We start from the raw sequence: 24,337 nt of genomic DNA on the forward strand, positions 1-24,337 counted from the left end.
TTAGGGGTCTTGTAGCAGTGAGCTTGGTAATTCTCTGTCAGATAGGGAGGGGGCAAGTTCATGAAGGCATTTGTGGGTGAGGGTGAAGGTTTTGAAGACAAGTCTCTCTTTGAAAGGGAGCCAGTGTGCCTGTCTTCTGATTTCGGAGATATGATTTCTTCTTGCGGTACCTGTGGCTGCCCTCAATGCGTTGTTTTGGACTAGCTGTAATTTGGCAATGTTTTTGTTGGAGGTCCCAGCGAGAAGGGCATTGCAGTAGTCTAGCCTTGACCCGATAATTGCCCTGGCAATGGTGAGGCAATTATGGGGGGACAGGAAGGGCCTGGCAGCGTTGAGGACTTTAGAGTAGTAGGCTGAGGAGGCGGCGATAGCATTGACCTGTCTGTCCATGGACAAGTCGGAGTCCAGGTAGACTCCGGGTGTCTTCACGTGGTTCGAGACCTTGATGGGAATGTTGTCGATGGTGAAGGAGGCGTACTGATCTCCGAGGCTGCCCAGTGTGAAAAGTGACCCTATAAAGAGGAGTTCAGTTTTTTCACTGTTGAGGCAGAGCCAGTTCTCTGCCATCCATGATTGGATGGTAGAGTAAATGGTGGTGAGGGTTTTGGTATCTGCTAGGTAGTCGCCCGTGAGTAGGATAAGTACCTGTGTGTCATCCGCATAGTTAGTATGAGATGCCAAGGGAATCGAGGATGCTGAATAGGGGCCTCGTGAACAGGTCCTAAAGCGTGGGCGTGATACAAGAGCCCTGAGGAACACTGCAGGTGATGAGGCGAGGAGTGGCGGAGGCTGAGTCAGAAAAGACTTTCATGGCCCTTTCTTGAAGAAAGGAGGTGATCCATTGACAGGCTTTGGTGGAGAAGTTAGCTCGGGTGGCTAGATGGTGGCACAGGGTGTTGTGGTCGACCAGGTCAACGGCAGCGGATAGATCCAGGAGCAATAGGAGAGCCGGTTTGCCTGCGTCTCTAAGATCGTCCATTTGGTTCTTTAAGTCTAGGATGGCCGTTTCGGTGCCGTGTCGTGGGCGGAAGCCAGATTGCCGCAGGCCGAGGAGACTGTTTTCTTCCATGAACTTTTGGACTTGCAGGTATGCTGCTTTGTCCAAAATGTTTGAGCAGAAATGGTACAGTGGTGATGGGCCTGTAGTTCCCCGGGACTGTTGGGTCGAACGAGAGTTTTTTGAGGCGTGGGCGTACCCAAGCTTCCTTGAGTCCAGCCGGGACATGGCCTGACTGGAAGGAGGAGTTAATAAATGCTGTTAGGAAGGTGGCTAGAGCGGGTGCAGAGTCTTTGATGAGGCTAGCTGGGCAGGCATCACCCTTTCAGTTAGAGGGTTTGATGGAGTTGAGCAGGGCGATGACCTCTATCTCAGTGATATCCTTGAAGTCAAATAGTGGGGAGGAGGCGGTATTGGTGGGTGGTTCAGCGTGCAAGTTCGCTATGAGGTTAGATGGGGCTTTTTGGTGGCCGCGAATTTTGGTTTGGGGAGCGTTAAGCTTCTCTAGCATGGCAGATTGAATACTATTACACCACTTGTCTTTGATGGAATCAGATGGTTTTTCCAGTTCCCTAGAGATGGTGAATAGCTCCTTAGACTCCGACTTGGCGTCATAAATCGTAGCGTTGAAGGAGGCAGCTTTGTAATGTTTGTTTTGTAGGATTTGGAAATGGCTTTGAGCATCTGTTTGGTGGCTTCAGAAGGGTTGGCTTTACATGTGGAGAGGGCAATCCTCTTTTGCGCACATTGGTCAAGAAGTTCTTTAGAGAACCATGAGTTTACGTGTTTGGCTTTTTTAAGAGTCAGTGGAGCGATGGCGTCCACGGCTGAAGTGATGACATCCTTGAAGGTGTTAGCTAAGGTTTCAGGGTTAATAGAGGACGGGGCCTGCAAGGCGGGGTTGAGAAGGTAAGGTGCTAAATTCTCAACTGTGAGTAGGCGTGAGCTCCTTGTGTAAGTGGCTGGGCTCGGTGGGGGAGGTGAGAGGGCTCTTTGTTGAACTCTTTGAACTCCCACACTTCACTCCTACTTTTTAATACCATCACCAGGCTGGATGGCTGAAGATGCAAAATAGGGCCAGATTGAAATGTAGTCTCTTTGTTCACATATCTGTCCACGGTAAGGCACCACTGTATCTAGCTTCTATCCAACCCGGCAAGCCTTTTCATAATCTCTGCTCTGCCTCCTCAGCTACCATTGTGGTAGCGCACCCTCCCTGTGATTCCTCTCTGTTTCGCTCTCTCTCTTCTTGCTCCAATTGCATGGAATTCTTTCACCGGACATCCGAGAAACCGTCCACAGCGATTTGTTCAAAACAAAATTAAAATCCGACGACCTCACCTCCGAGTTACCCTCTTAACCTACCTCTCATCTGCATTCTAGCTATAAAATGTCCCTCGCTTCCATACCTGCCTCACTTTCTCCGCCTCCACTCTAGCACTTCATCCATCATGATCACATCCCTAAAACAGCTGTCCGTACAGCCTGCCTGCACTTACAAATGCCTAATGTTGGTTTGTACAACAGGGCGGAGCGACCTCTGACAGGCCCATGGGATCAAAGCTCACCCTCGAGTACTTTAAGACGAGATAGCTGCACCTTGAGGTGGGTGGGGTGCGGGATTCTCTTACTCCAACACCAATCAATAAGGACAACTCAATGGTTTGGCAAAGGGAAGTCTATTTAATGACAAGTACAAAAACGGGGAAGCAATAGGAAATCAGCAGTGATGCAATCGCCCGTCTCGTTTCAACTTCCATATTCTTCATTCAGACAGCAATAGTTATAGTAAATTCTCGTCATCATTGACATGTAACACTCAAAAGTTTGTCATGCAATTCTATTGGTTAAAAGAAAACTTAAGTATAGGTGCTATATCTGTATATGGTAACAGAGTGTGAGGATTGGATAACTTATCGGGTGGGCGTCTACGCCCATCCCTCTGCATCACTCATGATAGACGTCACTACAACTACGACGTCTCATTGGTTCTACTTGCTATAGGACCCTAGATTATTTGGTCCATTGTGATTGGGTCAGTTACACCCCCAGGCTTAAATCTCCACTTTAATTAGCAGCATGCAGAATGTTCACCCAGATGCGGTGTGCCACACGATTCACCCTGCCTCCCTTCCATAAATCAGCACTTTAGGGCTATCTGTCAATTAGTTGGCTGAGGTTGGCCTCGAAACCGTAGCTTCTTATTGGGAAAAGTTATGGCATCCTCTGGTTTTGGGTGATATCAAACGTTGGTACCGCTTCGCGCTTGGCTGGTCATGTGTTAGTACACCGTGAATCTGCTTCATTTTCCCTCTTTGTGTATTTGATTCTCCCTTCAGCCTTGCCACCTGCCTGGGCCTCCTCATCTCGACCTTCATGTGGGCAGGCTGCTATGCTCTCCTCCCTTCCTTAGGTTGACCTCGAATTCCCAGGCATGAGCTGCTTCTTGCTAAGTTTCGATTCCGCTCTTTCATCTGGCTTTGTGCTGGTATATGAATCCTGGCCTGTTTGACCCCTACCATTCTGGGCTTAATTCTGCTTTTGTAAAATGGATTCGCACTTGTATAATGTGCTTCTTTGAGATAGATATATAGTTGGTGCTTGCCGCTCTGTTCTTCAACTAAGCATAGCAAGCCGCACTGTTTTCTTAGCTTCTTCCGTTCCAAGCCTATTTACAGGCGTTAGCTAGTTACAGATTTTCATCCTACTTCATGGTTGCGTTTCTTTATATTTCGACATAGTTTCTTCTTCCAAGTCCATTACATCATTATTCTTTACATTTCGTCTTTGCGTGTCATCTTTCGATTGTCGTTTACGTTCATCTGTGCGTCTGTCCGGTCCCTTTTGTCGTCACCATTCGCCTTTGATGAAGGCCCTTTGGGTTTCTTCGGGGACAGTTTGTAAGTAGTCTTCATTTCGTGTCGGCTGATGGTACGGTTGTCTCAACGGGTACTGTGCTGCCCATTGTTGTCTGGTTATCGGCACTTCAACAGGTATTGCACTCCGGATGGACACTGGACAGAGCCCTAGTGCTGCTCTCTGTTGGTTTATTTGCTCCTCATACGTCACATATCTCGGTGAGTATGTCCCTGGTATTTCAAAATGGGGGCCGGAATGCAGGCCATATCTGGGACCTCCTCTACAGATTGTCATTAATCTATGTATATCCACCCATGCATTGTTCCCGGGGATGTTTCCATTTACTCCCCTCCGCAACCTGGTCAGAATGTCACTCGAACACACCCCATTGTAGGAAGCTCACTGCTTCCAGTCATATCTGATGTCTTCTATTATAATTTATTTTGTGATCAAAAGAGCATTGTTCCTCCCTGTGCATAAAGAGGAGGAATCTGTGAGTAGGGATACTGTATCCATCAGAAAGAACATGCAAATAGAACCAGTATTCACTCTTTTGTTGGACTTTGTCAGAGGTTTGACACAGAAGATAATTTTGCTGTATGTTACATGGGAAAATCTGCCCACGGTCAGAAACTATTTGCCCCATTCTTATGCCATAGGACTTTTAGAAAGTGTTGCATCGCAAAGAAACTTTTTTTATAAAAACTAGTTTACAAGAATGTTGCCACTGTGTGGCACAAAACACATGCCTGAAATGCTATCGTGGCACACGGTATGTACATAGGGACTGTACAGAGATGATATTAGGGGCTTTAGGAAGCAATGAACACCAACATTAAAAATGCACTGAAATGCAGGTTCACGGAAAGAGGGACTGAACTGAATCAATTGTGCAACTCTTTTTTTTTTTTTTTATAACTCTGTTTATTGAGTTTTACAACATAACAACATAACAAGCAACATGAATCATCGACATTCAATAAATGAGAAAGGCATAGCATAGCAGCAGCAAAAACAATATCTGAGGCAAGAGGGGCAACACCAGGCCAGGGGCCAAAGGCAGTTGCATGTCGGGGCAGGCAGGTGAAGTTAAGCAAGATGTTGAGCTGTATCGACCGGCGGGGCTTACTACGCATCTAGCCATTTGCCCCATATTTTCTCAAATTTGCGGGGGCAACCCCGCGCATTGTAGATCCGGCGTTCCGAGGCCGCACACCTGTCTAGGTCATTCCTCCATCGGTTCAGGCACAGTGGGTCAGCGGAGCCCCATTTAGCCGCGATAAGTCTCTTACCGGCCCCAAGCTCTATTGAGAGGAACATTTTCCCATGTTTTGTCAGGTCTACTTCTCCCCAGATGCCCAGGAGTACCATTTTGGGGTCCCTAGGGATTGGTGTTCCCATGGCAGCCGAGATCCTACTAATACAGTCCCCCCCAGAAGAGCTGTAACACTGGGCATTCCCATATCATATGGTAGAAGGTGGCGGGCTCGATTTGGCATCTGATACATGTCCCATCATCTAGTCCCCCCCACCTGGCCATCGCAGCTCGTGAGTGATACGAGCGGTGGAGTATTCTCAATTGTATTAGTCTAAGTTTATCTATCCCAATTTCCCTGGGGGACATCAATGCATCTACCCAATCTTCCGGCTCCAGTTGACCCACATCCCTTTCCCATTTCGCCCTGAGCTCATCAAGTTGCGTAGTCCCGAAAGAATTGAGAGCCTGATAGAGAGTGGAGGTGACCTTTGAAGGAATGCCTTGGGGGAGGATGTTGGTCTCAATGGGAGAGCACGGGGGTATGTCCGTCATGTCTGGGAATTGGGCGTGGATGGCGTGGGCCAACTGTGCGTGTCGGAACCGGTCCATGGGCGTCAGACCAAACTGTACTTGCATAGTCTCGAAGTCTAGGAGGCGCCCCCCCTGTATTACATGTGCCAGTGTATGTATCCCTTTTGCGTGCCAGTGAGCGAAAGCGCCCATTTTCACTACTTCTGGGAGGAGTGCGTTGTGCCATATAGGTTGGGACAGTGTTGGGATTCCCTTCCAGCCGACCAGTTTGTGTGCCTCTCGCCAAGCTCGGCGGACGTGGTGAATCGTCTTGGGAAGCCTCGGGAGTTGGTCGTGGGTGGCATACAATGTCTGGAGTGGGGATAGCGGGGTTATAGTCTCCAGCTCGATACGGATGTGCGGTAATGTGGGGTCTGCATGCAGCCAATCGTTTACTACACCGATCTGTGTTGCAAGGTAGTATGTACGTATGCAGGGCAAGCCGATCCCTCCCTCCCAGACCGATCTTTGGAGAGTATCAAGGGCGATTCTGGATTGCTTCCCTCCCCATAATAGTGTGCGGAGATTCCTATCGATAAGTGCAAAGGTTTCCTTGGAGATGGAGAATGGGGCGTTCTGGAGGACGTGGAGGAGTCTGGGGAGGGTCATCATCTTAAATAGTGCGGCTCTGCCCAACAGCGATAGGGGGAGTGATTGCCAGTGGGAAGTGTCTCTGTTGAACCGTTCAAGCACAGGGTGTAGATTCAGTTGGAGGAACCTTTCAAGTGTCGGATCGAGTCGTATGCCTAAGTATGTAAATTCCCTGATAGAGATGTGGTATGGGCAGGGCTCAGGGATCGCGGAATGACCACCCTGGACTGGGAAATAAATAGTTTTGGTTTCATTCACTTTCAGACCCGCAAAGATCTGATATTCCCTAAGGATATGGGAAACAATAGGGCATGAGATGCAAGGGTTACTAAGGTAGACGAGGAGATCGTCCGCGTATAACGAAAGGCGGTCTTCACCCCCCCCCGGCCAGGCGAACCCAGTCCAGTTGGTGTTAGCTCTGAGCTCAATAGCAAGTGGTTCGATCGCCAGGAGAAAGAGAAGCGGAGACAGCGGGCACCCCTGTCTCGTACCCCTACCCAGTGGGAATGATTTGGAGGATCTACCATTTACCCTTACCGTGGCCTCTGGGAATGCATATAGCAGCCTGACCCAGGATATGAAAGCGTGTCCCAGGTTCATCCGGTCCATGATCGCCCACAGAGCATCCCACCCCACCGAGTCAAATGCCTTTTCAAAGTCCACCGCCAGGAGGGCTAGTGGGGCCGGTATCTCTTTGGCTCTGCACAGCGCCAGTTGGACCCTGCGTAGGTTCATACGAGTGGACTTGTTAGGCATAAATCCACACTGGTCCGGATGAATAAGGGTCCCTATTACTTTCAGGAGTCTGTTGGCGAGTGCTCTGGCGAGGACCTTGGCTTCCCCATTAATTAATGAGATGGGGCGATAGGAGGCACACTCCTCCGGAGGTTTCCCAGGTTTATGTATAACTATGATGCATGCCTTCCTGAGGTCCGGGGGGAGCGCCCCGAGTTCTTTGCTACGTAGGAACATGCGGTGCATATGGGTCGACAGCCCACCTCCGAGGTATTTCCATGTTTCTGTGGGGAAGCCGTTGGGGCCCGGGGTTTTCCCGGGTTGGAGCTGTGTTAGCGCCTCTTGCACCTCGGCCTCTGTGAGTTCCGCATTCAGGAGTTCCGACTGGCGTCGCGAGAGTTTCGGGATCTCAATCCGGTCGAGGTAATGGGAGGGTGCAGCCGGCGAGTTCTCGGCGGGTGGGGTATAGAGCTTCTTATAGTAGGCGGCAAATGCTTCGACAATGTCAGGGTCGTCCGTGAGTAGTGTGCCATCCAGTGACTTGATGGCGCGTACATGTCCCCTGATTTGTTGCCGCCTCTCCAGCCAGGCCAGTGTTTTATTTGCTTTGTCGCCACGTTCATAGATTTGACTCCGGACGAGCTGGTGGGCAGTTCGTGCTGTGTCCAGGGCCAGGTTACTGAGGGCATCTTGTGCCGTGGATAGGGCATCCTTTGTCTCTCGGTCGTTGCGCTCCAGGGTCTGTTTTTCACACTCCAGGACGTATGCCTCTGCCTCTCTGATCCTCTGGATTTGTCTTTTTTGGTGGGCCGAAACCGCCGAGATAGCTTCTCCCCGAAGGACTGTCTTATACGCCTCCCAGATCGCGATCGGGCAATCTACTGAGCCCACATTGAGGTCAAAAAACTCTGTTGTCTTTTTTTCCAGTTCCTCTGCTATCTCGGGGAGTCGCAGATGGTATGTGTTCAGACGCCAGTTGCGATCCGGACCTGGGCGAGCGCTCTTTAGGGTCAAGAGGAGTGGAGAGTGGTCCGAAACTCCCCTTGCGAGGAACTCAGCCTCCAGGAGTCGGTGGTTTATGCTACTAGGAATGAAGGCATAATCGATCCTGGAGAACGATTTGTGCGCGCCAGAGAAGAATGAGAAACCGGCCTCGTCGCCATGAAGTGAACGCCAAGTGTCCGTCATTCCCAGGGTCTCGGCAAACAAGGCGAGTGGCGTGGAGGCGGGGCGGCCTCCGGGTCTCCTATGAGATCTATCAAGATCGGTGTCCATGACCTCGTTAAAGTCCCCTCCTATCACCCACAGATCGGCCTCTTCCTCCAGGAGGACATGTCGCAGTTCAGACAGTAGTTCCTTCGTGAGCGTGGGAGGGGCATAGATCGCTGCGATGCCCCATTTTTCGCCCCAGACATTGGCAAGTAGCAACACATAGCGGCCTCGGGGGTCAGCTCTGACCTTCCTAACCTGTAGGGGGACGCGTTTGTGGACGAGGATCATCGTGCCTCTGGCGCCTTTCGTAAATCCGGCCTGGTAGGTGTGTGGGTAGTTGGACCTTTTGAAAAAATTGGAGTTCGTACCGATCAGGTGTGTTTCGTTTAAAAGAGCTATGTCCGGCGAGTAGCGATTAAGATATTGGAGCACCAGCCTTCGTTTTATGCTGGAGCCTAGTCCATTAACATTCCAGGATAGTAAGGAAATCTTGTTGGAGGTCATCCTATCTGCGTGGGTGCCGTGGCTCGTCGTCTGGACGGATCAATGGCAGGTGCATAGTGTCAGGGGAGCGCAGGGGTGCTCCCGCAGAGGAGACGCCCGTGGGTCGATCCATGACGACCCGCCAGTCGCTTGGAAAGCAGTAGTGTTAGTAGCCATTTCGCCCGGAGGCCGTGCGCGCCCCCCTCGCCAGTATCCGCCGGTGTCATGCCTTCTCGATCCATAAATCGGATTCCTTATGTGTCTAAAACGCCCCCCTCCCTGTACTTCCCCCCCCCAACTGGGAGCACCTGTCGCCCAAACATCAAACTTCTAACTTATTGAACTTCTTCGGGGTCACCCGGACTGCGATAGCGCTCGCACCGCACTCGGTGTGGCGGCCGCTAAGTGAGCAATCCCACATTGACTTGTTGCAGAATCGTCCCCACGTTGCGTAGAGTTTATCCCTTTTCTGTAGGGATTCCAGTCGTGCCGTCGCCTGCATTAGTCAGGGGTCGAGGGGGCGAGGGTCGCTCAGGCCAGGGTTTCTGTATGGACGGGCCCAGTGGTGTACACCTTGTTCCGGGGCCCGAGAGGATTTGAGTTTCAAGCCAGTCCCATGTCTCCTTGGGGTTGTGGAAGAGGTGGGTGGTGCCCTCGTAGTAGACTTTGAGTAGTGCCGGGAAGAACAGGGCGTATTTGATTGATAATGACTGGAGTTTCTTCTTAACCGAGTCGAACGATTGGCGGGCTTTTTGGACTTCCTTGGTGTAATCGGGGTAGAATCCAACCTTATATCCATTGTAGGTGATCGGGCCGGAGGCCCTTGCCATTTGCAGGATCGTATCGCGGTCTCGGTAGTTGAGCAGCCTTGCGATCATTGTTCTGGGTGGGGCTCCAGGGGTAGGTGGGCCAGTGGGTACCCTGTGTGCTCTTTCAATAGAGAAAAATTTGGATAACTTCTTAGGGGCAAAGACGTGGGTCAGCCAGTCCTCAAGGAACAGTTCGGCGCAGGGGCCCTCCTCTTTCTCCGGTATTCCGAGGATCCTCAGGTTGTTGCGCCGCGCTCTCCCCTCGCTGTCCTCAGCGCGGTATTCCAGTTGGGAGACTTTCTGAGCGATTGCGGCGAGGTGTTGTTCCAGGCGATGGACGGTGTCTTCTGTGACAGACACCCTTTGTTCCGCCTCGCCCACCCTGGTGGAGAGGTTGCGTAGATCCTGTCGGATGAGGGAGACCTCTGAGGACAGGCCGCCGATTTTGAGTTCCAGCGACGTTCTCGAGTCCCCAATCGCCTTCATGAGATCGGAGAGAGAGATAGGGGGATCCTGAGTCTCCTCACTGGCAATATCCTCTTCCGGGGTCTGCGCTCCCTGACGGGGCCCAGTTGTGTAAAAGTCCATCTTACTTTGGAGGGTTTGGCGTTTGGATTTTTCTTTCCCCATGTCGTGGGTGGCTAGCCCAGTGTGGCAACCGGCACGAGTGTAACACGAAGTTGGGCCAGGAGTGACACGAGGGGGCCCTGGTGCGTTCAGGCCTCAAGAAGAGCGGGGTGTGGTTCTCTCGTACCGGCTGGCGGGTGAGGCCGGTGGGGGGGAGCTCACCTCGTGGTTACGATGTCCTGGGGGAGCTGTCTCGCAGGACGACCCTCACATCCGTGCCCCCGTCGCAGATCCGGTGTAGTAAAACCCCGATCCGAGGGAGATGTCTTGCCCCCACAAAGTTCCCAGGGCAGTTATTGCGTGCTACGATCCATGGGAGTCCCAGTCACCGCCAGGGCCTTGTCGCCGGACCAGGATTGTAAGGGGTCGTGTGGAGAACTGGGGGGGGGGAGGCGGGGTTGGCGCCTGGGGCACACTCACACCCCTACCTGGCCGTGATCAGGTCTCCGCCGTCGTGGTGTCTTTCGGATGGGGAGCGCGCGGCACTAGATCTTCTCCGGTGTGCCGCGGCTCAACCCTGGGTGGTCTCGCTGATGGAGGGGGGGGGAGACCACCGATGAAAGGCCTGTGGCTGGTCCAGGAGGGGAAGCGACTGGGCGCTTCCCGCGTAGTTCTCCGGTGGCACTAGGGTGATCGCAGCGGAGCTCCTCAGATAGTGCGTCGTTGTCTCGTGGGCGCCTCTCCAGCGCGTAGCACGGCTGCGCCGCGTTGGTGTGTCCCGGGGGGGAGGGGCGAGGAGCAGCCTCCCCTCACGCCGCTGTTGCGGGCCACGAAAGTTCCGATCCCAGGCAGCCTGGGCCCCGGCGCCGGATCAGGACCACAAAGGGATGCGCGGAAGCGAGGTGGGACCTGGGGCTAGCACACACCCCCGTCCGGTCGCGCCCCGACCCCCGTCGCCGTGATGCCTTCTGGATGGGGAGCGCAGCACTCGGTCGTCCCGGTGTTCCGCCGCTCGACCCTGGGTGATGTTGTCTCGTTGATGGGTGGGGGGGGAGGGGAGACCGCCTCCAGGCGAGGGGGGTGTCGGAGCGCTTCACGTCCACCCCTCCGGCGGCACTCCGGCGATCACTGCGGAGTTCCCAGGGGAGTGTTGCTTTGGCCTGCCCCGGAGGGGGGAGGGGCGAGGAGCCGTCTCCAGTCGCGCTGCGTGGGCCGTGGCGCGCCCGCCAGCCGGCCGATGGTTTTCCTAGTCGGCGTTGGGGCCCCACAGGTCCGATTTGGCCCAGTAGTGCGTCGACCGTAGCCCAGGTGCATTCACCAACGGTCTTGGGGAGGTATGGTACCTGATATCAAAGAAGAGAGGGTATTTTTAAAGGATAATTGCCGCGGCCGCCGGGAGCCAGAGAGTTTAGGTCCGCATGCGATGCTCGCGCATGCGCAGTCAATTGTGCAACTCTTGTTTGGATTAATGCACTTTTTCTTGCTTTGACAACAAACACGTTTACAGCTAAGGTCATTGTTTGTTTTTCACAATGTTTCTTTTGTATTGAGAGCATTAACTTTACAAATATATGGCAGGGGGTTGAGAATCGCTCCAAAATGTGTTTACAAGGCCATGAAAACCATTTTGCTTGATGGGACATTGAATCGGATATTTAGACGACTATTGCTGATCTGTGGTGTTAATAACTTGTCTGCTTTCTTCCATGTAGGCAATGGCTGCCCAGGTCTAAGCTTGTTCCACTTGGTGTTAACCAGGAAATGGACAAGGAGAAGATGCTGGAAGGCCGAAAGTCGAACATCCGCAAGTCTGTACAAATTGCCTATCATCGCGCCATGCAACACCGCAACAAGGTCCAAGGAGATCAGAGCAGTGACTCGAGCGAAAGCGACTAGCATTGGCCATACATGTGCCCTGTCCACATGGCAACACTGTGATCTAGGAGCTTTTGTGGTTTTCCCCCTGTAAAGAAGCCCACACCTTTTTGTATGTATTGTTCATATTGTCAGAAAAGTAATATTGAAGGCATTTTTGTGTGGACAGTTCCGTCATCTTCTGTCTTGGCTAGGGAGGCGAGGGCACCGAAGATACAGAGGCTCTTACTGCTAATCAAGAACTCTGGAGAAAGTGAGCTTCCCGCCTGGGCGGCCATGACAGCTTGGCGACATAGGATGCTGTAAAGAGCAAACCAGAATTGTTTACATTTTAACCCAATGCTGGAAGGGGACGAGACCAAGGGTTTGTGTGTGTTTTTTATTTTTATTTTATTTGTGATACATGCTCTCACAAGAGTCTGAGGAACCATTTTGGAAATGGGAGGCTCCATCCTAACTTTGAAAGAGCAGATTGAGGATAACCACCTGCTCCGCCGTCTCGGATGGTAATGTTGGCCCTCCGCTTTCTACAGATGGATGAATGTGGTCCCGACGCAGCGGGCTGAGATGCACAATGTGACTGCCTCGTTATTTCTGGTGAGTCTTAAGCTATGAAGGAACTGTGAATCCAGTATGCTGATGTTTCCGCCAAACAAAGCACCCCTGCAACTGACAATCTGACAGGAAATGGGATTACTCGGAATGTGATTGCCATAATGCAAAGGGTTCTCGGTGCCCCAACTGACATTGTTCTTTTCAGTCTCGTCCCCTTCTTGTGACTGTAAATATTGTACATTAAAAGGAGGATTTAAATTATTCTCATTTGTAAACCATTTATAGGAGACTGGCCTTTGCACGGTACTTTACTGTCATATCATGAAGTTTTATTTTTTATTTACAAAAACAGTACTGACTGCAGATTGTACCTTTGCAATACAACTTTTCTAACTTGGAGCCTGTGATTGGAATTGGACAGTGTACTGTGCAGTAGTATTCCTTGACTGGTTTATTTTATGTGGCCGGTCTTTCTTTTTGGAATCTTGACAATTTCTCTTTGTATTTATTTTCAAAAAGGAAAAATATATATTGTTCTTAGGGAAAAAACACAGTTGCAAATGTTTACTTATTTAGGATGCATGTGTGTGTTGGTGAGTGTAATTGATAAAATAGGTAAATCTAATTTTATAGTGAGGAATAAACTAGAATGCTTGTGGTGGGGAGCTTCAGGGGAGAAGGGGTGGAGTTTCTGGCTTCAGATATTTCTTGAGTATTCCCTCTTGGTTGGGATCCTGGAGCCGTTCTTGACACAGCCAAGAAGGGGATCTCCATGGATTTCCTGTCCTTCGCACCACACCGACTGTGGAATCAGATGTTCAATGGCTATGAAACCATTTGCACCACACCATTTATTTTTCAAACCCCTCAGACTTTCCAGGAGCACGTTATGTTACAGGGGCATTTTAAAAACATGATTTTTCCAATACATTTTGAAAACCTGTTTTCCAAAAAACAGTTTGAAGGGAGATTATGAAAGTGTACTCAAATACATTCTTAAACTACTGTGTTTGGATTTGTTGGGGGTGGGCTCCGTTGGTGTTCAGATATGTGGCACTCTGACCTCTGCAGCAGTTGCATGAACCTACATAACGTTGATTGACTGTCGCTGGCAAATTCAACTGGTCTAGGAAGCGGTTACAATAATCGGACATGCTGGTTGGGCAAGTGCTCACGGTTATAGAAAAGAAACTGGGCTGTCAAAGTTTCACATTAATTTGGAACGTGAAAGGCCACTTTGTCAGGAATAAAAGTGATCAGATGCTGGGGTAAGTTGCTGCTGCCAGGTATCACACCATGCAAGGCCAGTAGCCAGGCAGTGCAGAATGTGGCTAAGTGGTGCAAATCAGGTAAGTCTAGGCTGCTTTGCTCTGCCAGGGGTTTGGGTGAAGGGTTCAGTCTCAGTTGTAAGTAGGCTTTTTGTAACCCTAGGCGGCCAGCTGTACTCGTTACTTGCCCTCAGTCATGTGGTGCTTATGCTTCCTCATGTCCGCACAAGCAGCAAGGCTTCTTCTGTGAGCAACAGGGTCTTGAGGATTCCCCAACCCTGCTGTTCTCGCTGAGTTAAGGCGAGGGAGCCTCATTAATGGTTCCCTCTGTTCAATGTGAAGGTTGCAATACTCGGATCCCAGCAGCGCTTCGACTGTGTTTTGGAAGATTTCTCTTAAACCCTATCTTGGTGGCTAGAAATAGTTTTTCAAACAGCAGGCCAAGAAGCGGCCCTGACTAAATGTCACACAATTAGAGTGTGCCCTATCACGCTAGTCCTCTAATGCTTTTGAATCAAATTAATGTTGTTTGAAAGAAGTACAGCAATTCAATTATGCATATCCATTCTCATTCATTAGATGGGGGACTTGCAAGATGGGGCACACTGTAATTGTGTATTATTGAGGTGAGTTGGGCAGAGTCGCTAATTTCCTGTGCACAAACAGTCCCTACACCAGACCAGTATATTTATTCCGATTGGCGCGTCTTGCTTTGTTGATCTCAGTGCCCTGCACCAAAAGTTGGTCTAGGCTCTTGGAGAGAAACACACTTTGTACTTTTCAGCTGCACACAGGAATCGCTTAAACTAAGTTCTCAACATAAGACACTGGCAGATTGAGTCCTTGCTTTACTGGTTGTAGCATTGAAAGTTATTTGCCCTCTGTAACACCGACATCAAGAACAACACACAATCCAAAGGGGTATTCTTCTGGAAGAGAAATTGTACATTTCAGCTCTGGACGACACACATTATAGAATAAAGATTTTTCATAATAACTTACTAGAAAGTCTTAATTCTATTAAAGACACGGAGGCAAGCATTATGCTTCTTTCTTTATTTTAACATGTAAAGAAAGCTCAGCAGCAAGATATTTTTCAGTGCACCTGAGTGCCATAGATCATATGCATAGAGAAAAGGTGCACTAGAAAATATAACAAATATACATATTAACATCTGATAATATGTCCATAAATCCTTAATAAACTCAATTTCCCAGAGGGCTTGCTGAAAGGTCATCCCGAGGCCACCAACATGTGACCTGTGTTCTCCAATGGTTGTGTGAGTCCCCTCATAAACAGTCTTGAACATGATGCAACTTCCTCTTTCGAGGCTGCGAACTTGGCCGATAGAATAATTGCAACTGGAGCCATCTCATACCAGATTAGAGAAACGTGCTGCGGATTAGGCAGACCTGTCTGTTGGTGCTGTCAAGAGAGAGATAAAGAGCTCAAATGACCTCATGTATGTTACAACCCTAGTTCCCTTAGAGGGGTGGGAGAGAAATTCATTGTCATTTTGAGGAAAATACATACGTTCAAACTGATCAATTATTCTTAGTAATGTATATAATTATCAAGCGTGGTACATGCTTCATTTCTCGCTGGGTCGGATAATGCTTGCCTCTGTGTCTTTAATAGAATTAAGACTTTCTAGTAAGTTATTATGGAAAATCTTTATTCTGTGTCAAGACCGGAGGATCACATTATGCTTGTTTAAAGCTTACTTGCCACAATGGATGCCGGCTGTTCTACCGGTTTCAGGTAGAATTGCTTGAATATAGATTCACCTGCCCAGTCCTTGTTACATATCGGCCCTGTCCTGCAGTACCTCCCCTTTCTTGTGGAAACATACGGGGGCAAGCGCGTTCCAGAACTTCGTTGTGACTTCGGTATCGGTTGCCATGGCATCTGGCCGTACAGCAGAGAACGTCGCATCAGCTGAGATGTCCCTTGCGCAGAGAACGCGTAAGATAGGCTCCGCCCCCCTGCACCATAAAAGCAGAAGGGACTCAGTAGCTTTTTGCTGCTAATTGTGGCGTTACGTTCCTTCGGTTTCATCCCGTTCCAGTGCTTATTCCCTTTTCCTCTGGATATTTGACTTCCCGGTTCTTCGACCCACCTTTGTCTACTTGGATTATCCTTGCCTGTTCCTTCATCCTGATTTTTGAACTCTGTTGCCGACTTCGGATTGTCCTTGGATTGCATTTGCTTTTCCCTCCATTTTTATCAGTGAACCCTGTTGCCGAACTCGGCCTGTCCCTGGATTCCCACTGTGCTTTCGCCTGTCTGGTGAGATTACTTTTTCTTGCCGCTCTAAGCATCTTGAACTATCTTCCTAAGCGGAGTACCACGCTGCACATTACAAGACTGCCTCACCAACTTGGCCTGTGTTTGTGTAATTAAGGTAAAACCCCTCCAATTCTCCTGTATTGTTCATTACCTGAAATTCATCAGTCTTTCTCATACGTGTTGATTCCTGGAACTATATAATTTATTCTTACCTTTTCTACATCAACCAAGTGCATAGTAGTGACGCTTTCCAGTGTATGCAGCATCCCGTCACTAGTGCGACCCTTGTGCCGCCCGGGTATATTCTTCCTTACTAACCTTCCCATTTGTTGTTTTGTACCTGCCGTTGTTTTCCTTTCAACTGGTACCCATTTTCCCTAGGAATCCCACTTATCGGGTTCATCTATTAAGGTCCAACACCACCTCAACCATTGTCTAGGTACTTAGAGAATTATCTGATTGTCTAAATAACTCCATATTGCCTGATTGCTTCTAATCATACTGTGTTTTCTTTGCAGCATTGGTTATTGACGGTGTGTTCTCTCCAGCTCTTTTAGGCGATAGACATCTCTGCTGGTTTTTACTCAAACGGCAGAGAGGTACATCGTAGAAAAGAGCCCCTCTTAGAGGAAGCCTGAATCACAGAATTCAAGGGAGCTGGAATCCTGGAGGCTGAACCCGAACCTGTTAAATCCTACCTCCCTCCGTGAGGTCTTCTTACACAGGCTCCAATCCGCATACAGAGCGGTGAGTAACAGAATTAACAGCCTTAAAATGTCTACAGAGACAACCGATGCCCTGAATCAGATTGTGCAAATTGTCACGGATCTATGTACCGATTTGACCAACGCACAGGAGGCATTGCGTCAACGGGTGGACGTTATTCAGTCTTTGGTGACTACTCCAGTCTCACAACCCAGTGGCACTGCAGCTATGGCTTCGAGGTCAGGGTTTCCAGCTCCCAGTCAGGAATCAGCTCCGTTAATTCTTACCACTAAATTTCCTCTGGCCCCCCCAGAACGCTTTATGGGTGATCCCAAGCAATACAGAACTTTCGTCAATCAATGCAAATTGCACTTCCTCTGTCACCCGGCCTCTTTTCCCCTCTTCCACCACTAAGGCCGCGTTCGTGTTGTCACTCCTAGGTGGTACTGCAGCCGCATGGGCAAACCCATTGTTGGAGTCTTAAGTCATGTGCTCTATAATTGTGATGCCCTCCTTACCATCATGAGTAAAGTATTTGATGTGAGATACACCACTGAAGCCACCGACCTGGAGTTGCTGAAACACCGACAAGGGAATAATACCCTACTGGTTTATCTAGCCCGCTTTAATCAGTTGGCATGCGAAACCAACTGGCCTGAAGAGAAGAAATCAGCACTCTTCTATCAAGGTCTATCTGATGAACTGAAGGACATTTTGTCCACTGTTCCAGTCGTTTGCACTGCATTTGGAGAATTACTTGATTTAGTCCTCCAAATTGATGCCCGTAAGGCTGAAAGACGCGGGGAAAAAAGAACTGTTTGCCCCGGTAGCAGCCGAAGCCACGTCCACAAACCTACCTGCCCCTGAACCCATGCAGATAGGAGCGGTTAGGGGTCCGCTGACGCCTGCTCAACGGGAATATCGCAGGTCACACAACTTGTGTATGTACTGTGGAGCCTCAGTTCATTTGTTGCGCGAGTGTCCTAAAAAACCCAAACGTCAAATCCCGACAGTAGATCGAGTCCCTACGTCGGGATGTTTTACTCCGGACTAACCTTTGCAGGATCCTGTTCAGCTTTTTCGTCTCCATGTTGATTTTTCCTCAAACCAGGGATTGTCATTAAAAGCTACGGCGATAATAGATTCTGGTGCAACAGGCAATTATATTGATCAAGGCTACGTCTCTGAGTCAGGAATACCCTTACTCTGCAAAAAATACCCTGAAACTGTCAATGTCGCAGACGGCTCTATTCTTGCTTCTGGCCAGGTCACCCATCAGACGGTTCCTTTAATTATGAGTACTGAGGATGGACATACTGAGAAATCTCCTTTGACATTATCAAGGCTCCAGTTTATAAACTCATTCTTGGTATTCCGTGGTTGCAATTTCACAACCCTGCCATTGACTGGTCAACAAACCAGATCCAATTCCGTCAACCATTTGTAATACCCAATGCACTTCATTGCTTTGGATAACTCAAGACGGTCCTGCTAGAATACTAGCTTCTTCTTCCATTCATTATTGGAGCGATCACTAAATCTTCCACACCCGTGGTCCCATCTCAATATGCAGAATTCATGGACGTATTCGACTAAGGAATGGCAGAAACACTACCCCCACATTGGGTCTATGACTGTCCAATAGATCTTGTACCAGGGGGAAGGATACCAGCTGGAAGAGTGTATTCCCTCACTCTCAAAGAAGATGTCATGCTCAAGGAGTACATAGACAAAGCACTTGCTATGGGCTTTATACGACCATCAAAGTCCCCAGTTGCTTCTCCTCTCTTCTTTGTTCTGAAAAAAGGAGACCTGCGTCCTTGTATTGATTATCACGCCCTGAACGCAGTAACGATAAAGAACCAATATCCCCTTCCGTTGATCTCTGTTCTCCTCGATCAGTTGGGTTAATCGCAGGTTTTTATGAAACTTGACCTTAGAGGAGCGTACAACTTGGTACGCATGAGAGAAGGGGACGCATGGAAGACCGCATTTAAAACGCGGTATGGTCTATACAAATACCTGGTGATGCCCTTCGGGCTTTGCAATGCCCCGGCCACTTTTCAGGCTTTCATGAATGACATTTTCCACAATGTTTTGGATCAATACGTCGTGGTATATTTAGACGACATTCTAATATACTCACAGAATCTCACCGAACATGTCCAACATTTCAAAACTGTGCTTCAACGCCTGCAAGACCATAAGTTGTTCGTAAAAGCAGAAAAGTGTATTTTTCATGCCTCTGAAGTGGAGTTCTTAGGTTACGATTTAACTAACCATGGGGTTCGGATGAGTCAATCCAAAGTGAAGGCTATCTTAGACTGGCCTATACCTAAATCAGTTAAGGACCTACAGTGGCACTACTGTTACTTCTTGATCTCTCGGCTGCCTTCGACCTGGTCGACCACGAGATCCTATGCAACAACCTTCAAAAAGCCGCCCACTTCTCGCAAGAGGCAACTGATTGGATCCAATCCTTTCTAAATAACCGCACGATGAGTCTCTTCCCTATTAGCAGCAGCCGACCCAATTCCTATCACCTGTGGCGTGCCTCAGGGATCCTGCGTCTCCCCGACCCTGTACAACATCTTCACAAAGCCCCTTTTTGATGATCTAGATGGTCTGGGTATCACCTACACTAATTACACCGATGATACCCAGATCCTCATCCCGTTGACGGGGGATTATGACAAGGATTTGGCCTTCGTCAACAAAGTGTACCTCATCATCCAGGCATGGATGGGCTCACACGGTCTATGCCTGAATGATGACAAAACAGAACTCCTCATTCAAGGGTCCTCACACAACCTTAACAAACTAGACCAAAACTACTCCTCTTTTGTAATTGACAACAATAAGATCACGGTAGCCAAGGAGGTCAAAACCCTTGGCTTCTACCTAGACTCCACTCTCAACTTCAAAAAACATGTTAATGCTATGGCATCCGCCACATCTTATACATGTAAACTCTTCAGAGCAGCCAAACCTTTTCTCTCCCCGTCTAACTGCATCACCCTAGCCAGGGCTCTGATTCTGTCCAAGTTGGACTATTGTAATGCACTCTATGTAGGATGCAATAAATATATTACAAACAAAATTCGGATCCTTCAAAATAACGCCCTAAGAGCAGCCCTCAGTATCCCAAAGAAAGCCCCCATCTCTGATTCTAGAAGGTCTGTCAACTGGCTTTCTACCAAAGACAAAATATTCCTCAAATCGGTTTCCCTGACCCACAAATGCCTCCACCAAGCAGCCCCTCAATACCTTATCAATAGATTCACCAGACCTACTTCCTCTCGCCCCTCTAGAATGGTCAACTCCAATCTCCTCCTGGTGCCTAGGTTTAAACGTTCTATGTCGGGTGGGAACAGCTTTCCTGTTAAAGCAGCACAATACTGGAACTCCCTTCCACCTTTTTGCAGGGAGGACCTCCCCTACCGCCTATTCAGAACTAAGACCATCCACTGGCTCAAGATTCACAACACATAACGACCTCTTGCTCTCTAGTTGCCCTGATGCTCCACCACTGACTGTATATATGTACATTTAGGTTGTCATTTGCTCCGTGTAGATACCTTTTCATGAGACAACTGATTTTCTTTATATAGTATTGCTTATATTGTATATTTCTGTAACACATGCCTCATCGGCATGCATTGTTTCTTTTTGACGCGTCCAGCACTGTAACCACGGCTGGACCTCATTCCTTGTATGTAACTAAGCTACGCAATCCTCTTGCTGCTTCTACGCCTTGCTACCCTTCTAGGGGTTAGGTGCGCAATATAAATAAATCAATACAAATACAGTCTTTCTTAGGTTTTGCTAATTTTTATAGGCATTTTGTGAATGGCTTTTCTGATCTGTCAGCTCCCTTGACCTCCCTGACTAACGCCAAAGTCTCTTATGTATGGTCACCAGAGGCACAGAAAACATTTGATCAATTGAAATCTGCTTTCACTACTGCTCCTGTTCTTATGCATCCAGACCCAGATCTTCCGTTCGTTGTAGAAGCGGATGCCTCAGGTTATGCAGTTGGTGCTGTTTTATCTCAACAGTGCTCTCTTTCGGGCGACATACATCCCATCGCTTACTTCTCTCGCAAGTTGACACCATATGAGAGAAATTACTCAATTACAGAACGTGAACTTCTGGCCATCAGGGATGCCTTCTTGGAATGGAGGCATCAACTTCTTGGTGCTCGACACCCTGTAACCGTTTATTCAGACCACAGGAGTTTGTTGCCCTTCAAATCCATGAAATGTCTCACTGCCAGGCAGGCACGATGGCATTTGTTTTTCTCACAATACCAATTTGTTATTACCTATCGTCCTGCCAAGGCTCAAGCATCAGCTGACGCTCTCTCTCGCTCTTGTGCGGGTGACCGGCTCATACAGGCGGAACATAAGCTGCTTCTACCGAACAGTCATATGTGGCTGTTCTGTTCAAGCCCCCTTGCGATCCGTTATTACGGATTGGGCCTCTACTCATCCTATTGAGATTGCAGAACTGAACTTGGATCTGGTGCAAGGTTTACCATTCGTTCAGGGATGTGTTTTCATTCCGCTTGGTCAAGCTCGCACTTTAGCCCTTCAGTGGTCTCATGATTCACCTGTTGCTGCGCATCCAGGTAACTAGAAAGCGTTGGAAGCATTACGACGTTGGGCTTGGTGGCCGTCTATGGCACACGCGATGTACAAGACTACATAACAACGTGTGTCATATGTACTCAATGCAAGACTTCCAGAACCAAACCTGTGGGGTTATTACATCCCTTGCCAGTTCCATATAAACCCTGGCAGTTGATGTCGATGGATTTCATTGTCGAATTGCAAGAGATTCAAGGACACAACACAATTTGGGTAGTAGTGGACTACTTTACAAAGTATGCTATATTTCTCCAGCATGGGGTCTGGCATGGATTCACATGCTCCTGAATATTCCCCGTCGGTGGTCTGGAAGTCCATGCCCGCCGTCAGATGCGCGCGGGTGCCCCACCACCGGATCGCTCGTCGGAAACTCTCGTCGAGTGTGATCCTGTCCTCGAAGCTGCCCATCGTCTGGACCCAGCGAGCGTCCAGGAACTCCTGCAACGGGCACATTCGAAGCCTGCACAGGCGGATGAGATAAATGCAAGAAGACATCATTCCGAGGAGGGATTTGATGGACCTCACCTAGGCCGCGTCCGCAACCAGCATCCGCTGCACCTTGCCCAAGATGGCCCTTGTTCTTTCCTCCGACGGCGAGGCCAGAAGCGCCACTGTGTCCAGTTTCGCTCCCAGAAACAGTGCGTCTTGCGCGGGCACCAGGTGGGACTTGGCGTAGTTTATGGAGAATCCCAGGTCCGTGAGTAGTTGGACGGTCCTCGCCGTGTGTTCCGTGGCGAGCTCCCTTGTCTTTGCTCGGATGAGCCAGTCGTCCAGGTAGGGGTAGACGTGGATCCCCTCCAGGCGAAGCCGCGCCGCCACCGGTGCGAGGCACTTGGTGAACACCCTGGGTGCCGACCTCAATCCGAAGGGAAGGGCTCTGAACTGGTAATGCCGCCCTTGGACCACGAATCTGAGAAACTTTCGGTGTCCCTTTAGGATGGGGATATGGAAGTAGGCATCCTCCAAATCCAACGACGACAGAAAATCGCCCTCCTCCAGCTGACCCAGGACGTGGAGCCGGCCTCCCACCGGGGTGCTTCGATGGGGGCCCGACCCCACAGCCGGTTCAGTCCTGCTTCGACGAGGCTTTGCCGCCTTGTCCTCCCTGGCGACGACGGCGGGGTCCGCCCGACTTGCCTTGTCACCTGTAGGCTTCCTGTGACAACGAATGGGCCGCCTGACGGTAGGTGGAATATCTGCCGCCGGAACTTTGGAGGAACCCTGCTTGCCTCCGGTGCTCCGAAAGGGCGGCCGTCGTTGCTGGAGAACACCAAGAGACCGGGCCGTCTCCGTGTCCGCCTTGATGGCTTGCAGGGAATCGTCCACTGTTTTCCCAAACAGTTTGTTCCCGTCAAACGGCATGTCCAAAACTCTGGTCTGCACGTCCTGCCGGAAGTCCGTTGCCTTGAGCCATCCACACCGTCTAAGGCACACGCCGTTGCCCAACTGGCGAAAACCAGTATCAGCGATGTCCGTCGCTACCGTAATGGGGTGGTCCGACACCACTTCCCGTTCCTGCAAGATCTCTAGGGCCTCAGCCCTCTTGTCGTCCGGTAGGAAGTCCAGCAGGGGGGCGATCTTGTACCACAACTCCATGTCGTAGCGTGCTACGATAGCCAAGGCGTTGGCAGCCTTAATCGTCGTCACTGCCGATGAGATGACTGCGTCCCATCGTGTCCAATTTCTTTCCCTCGCCGTCCGGGGGGGAAGTTGACGTGGAGGCAGATGCCCCTCCCCGCTTTCTTCCTGGCCCCTGCGGAGACGACCGAGTCCGGGGTTGGCTGTGCCCGAAGGCACAAGGGGGCCGCGTCCGGGACCCGGTACTTCTTCTCGTACCGATCCCTTCTCGCAGGCGTTGTGGATGGGTTCTTGAGGAGGGAGAGACCCTCATACCAGATATCGTCCAGTAGGGGTACAGCGAGGACCGTCTTCCTCTTGGTCTTGCGCCGTTGATAAAGGAAGCCTTCCTTCTCCTCTTCCGGGCAGAGCTGGAAAAGCTCGGATGCCCTGGCGATCATGGCATGAAACGATCCAATCTCGTCAGGCGTGGAAGCCCGGGAGGAGGTGACGACGGAGGATCCTCGCCGTAAACTTCGTCGTCTCTACCCGTCGCGGCCGTGTCCGTCCCCGTGTCATCCCCCCGGGTCGTGGACGGGGAGGAGGGCTGAGCTCCGTTGATCGGATATAGAAACGGTGGAGCCTGAGGCTCTTTGACCGAAAAAAGAGAATTTTCCTATGAAAAAAGCGCGAAAACGCACTAAAGCTCGAGAGCAATAGCACGAGGATCCCAACACTTGAACGTGCGGTAAAAATCTGAGGATGGCTGCCAGAGGCGGGGCTTAGGGAGAGGGCAGTCATTGGCTGTGGTCAGTATGACGCAGAAATCAGTGATTGGTTACTACTACGAAAGTCAGATCAGAAACAAAACTGATACTGATTTTTTCTTTAGCGAGGATTCCCAGCCTGACGACGGGGAATATTCATGAGCATGTGAATCCATGCCAGACCCATGCTGGAGAACAACAGTTACAGGTAAGTAACTTGTTCTTCGTGCCTTGTTCTGAGATGCCTTCAGCACCCGAATTGGCCAGGCTGTTCATGTCTAATGTGTTTCGCTACTTTGGGCTACCGTCTGTCATTGTCTCCGAATGGGGAACGCAGTTTACTTCACGCTTCTGGAAAGCTTACGGCTTCTCTTGGAATCGATGATAGATACTCTTCATCTTACCATCCACACAAACAGATGGGCAAACTGAAAGGGTTAATGCTACTATTGAACAGTACCTATGCTGTCTTTGTCTCCAATTTCAACAGACCTGGTTTACGGCGTTGCCACAAGCTGAATTTGCGTACAATAATTCTATGCACACCTCTACTGGAGTTTCTCCTTTCTTTGCCCTTTATGGATGTCATC

General features: G+C 49.8%; 1 protein-coding gene across 5 annotated transcripts in view; it reads left to right on the forward strand.

Annotated features, from left to right (window-relative positions):
- The window catches only part of BRPF1 (bromodomain and PHD finger containing 1), a 551,318-nt gene extending 538,408 nt beyond the window's left edge, over window positions 1-12,910 (forward strand). For all 5 annotated transcript variants that reach the window (XM_069643245.1, XM_069643247.1, XM_069643248.1 and 2 more), the window contains one exon: window positions 11,794-12,910. In XM_069643245.1, coding sequence (XP_069499346.1) covers window positions 11,794-11,977 — 184 coding nt within the window. In that variant the 3' untranslated portion in view covers window positions 11,978-12,910. The remainder of the gene's footprint in view (window positions 1-11,793) is intronic.
- The last annotated feature ends 11,427 nt before the right edge of the window (window positions 12,911-24,337 follow it).

Source organism: Ambystoma mexicanum, chromosome 2p (genome assembly GCF_040938575.1).
Source record: "Ambystoma mexicanum isolate Mex_15411 chromosome 2p, UKY_AmexF1_1, whole genome shotgun sequence".
Lineage (NCBI taxonomy): Eukaryota > Metazoa > Chordata > Amphibia > Caudata > Ambystomatidae > Ambystoma > Ambystoma mexicanum.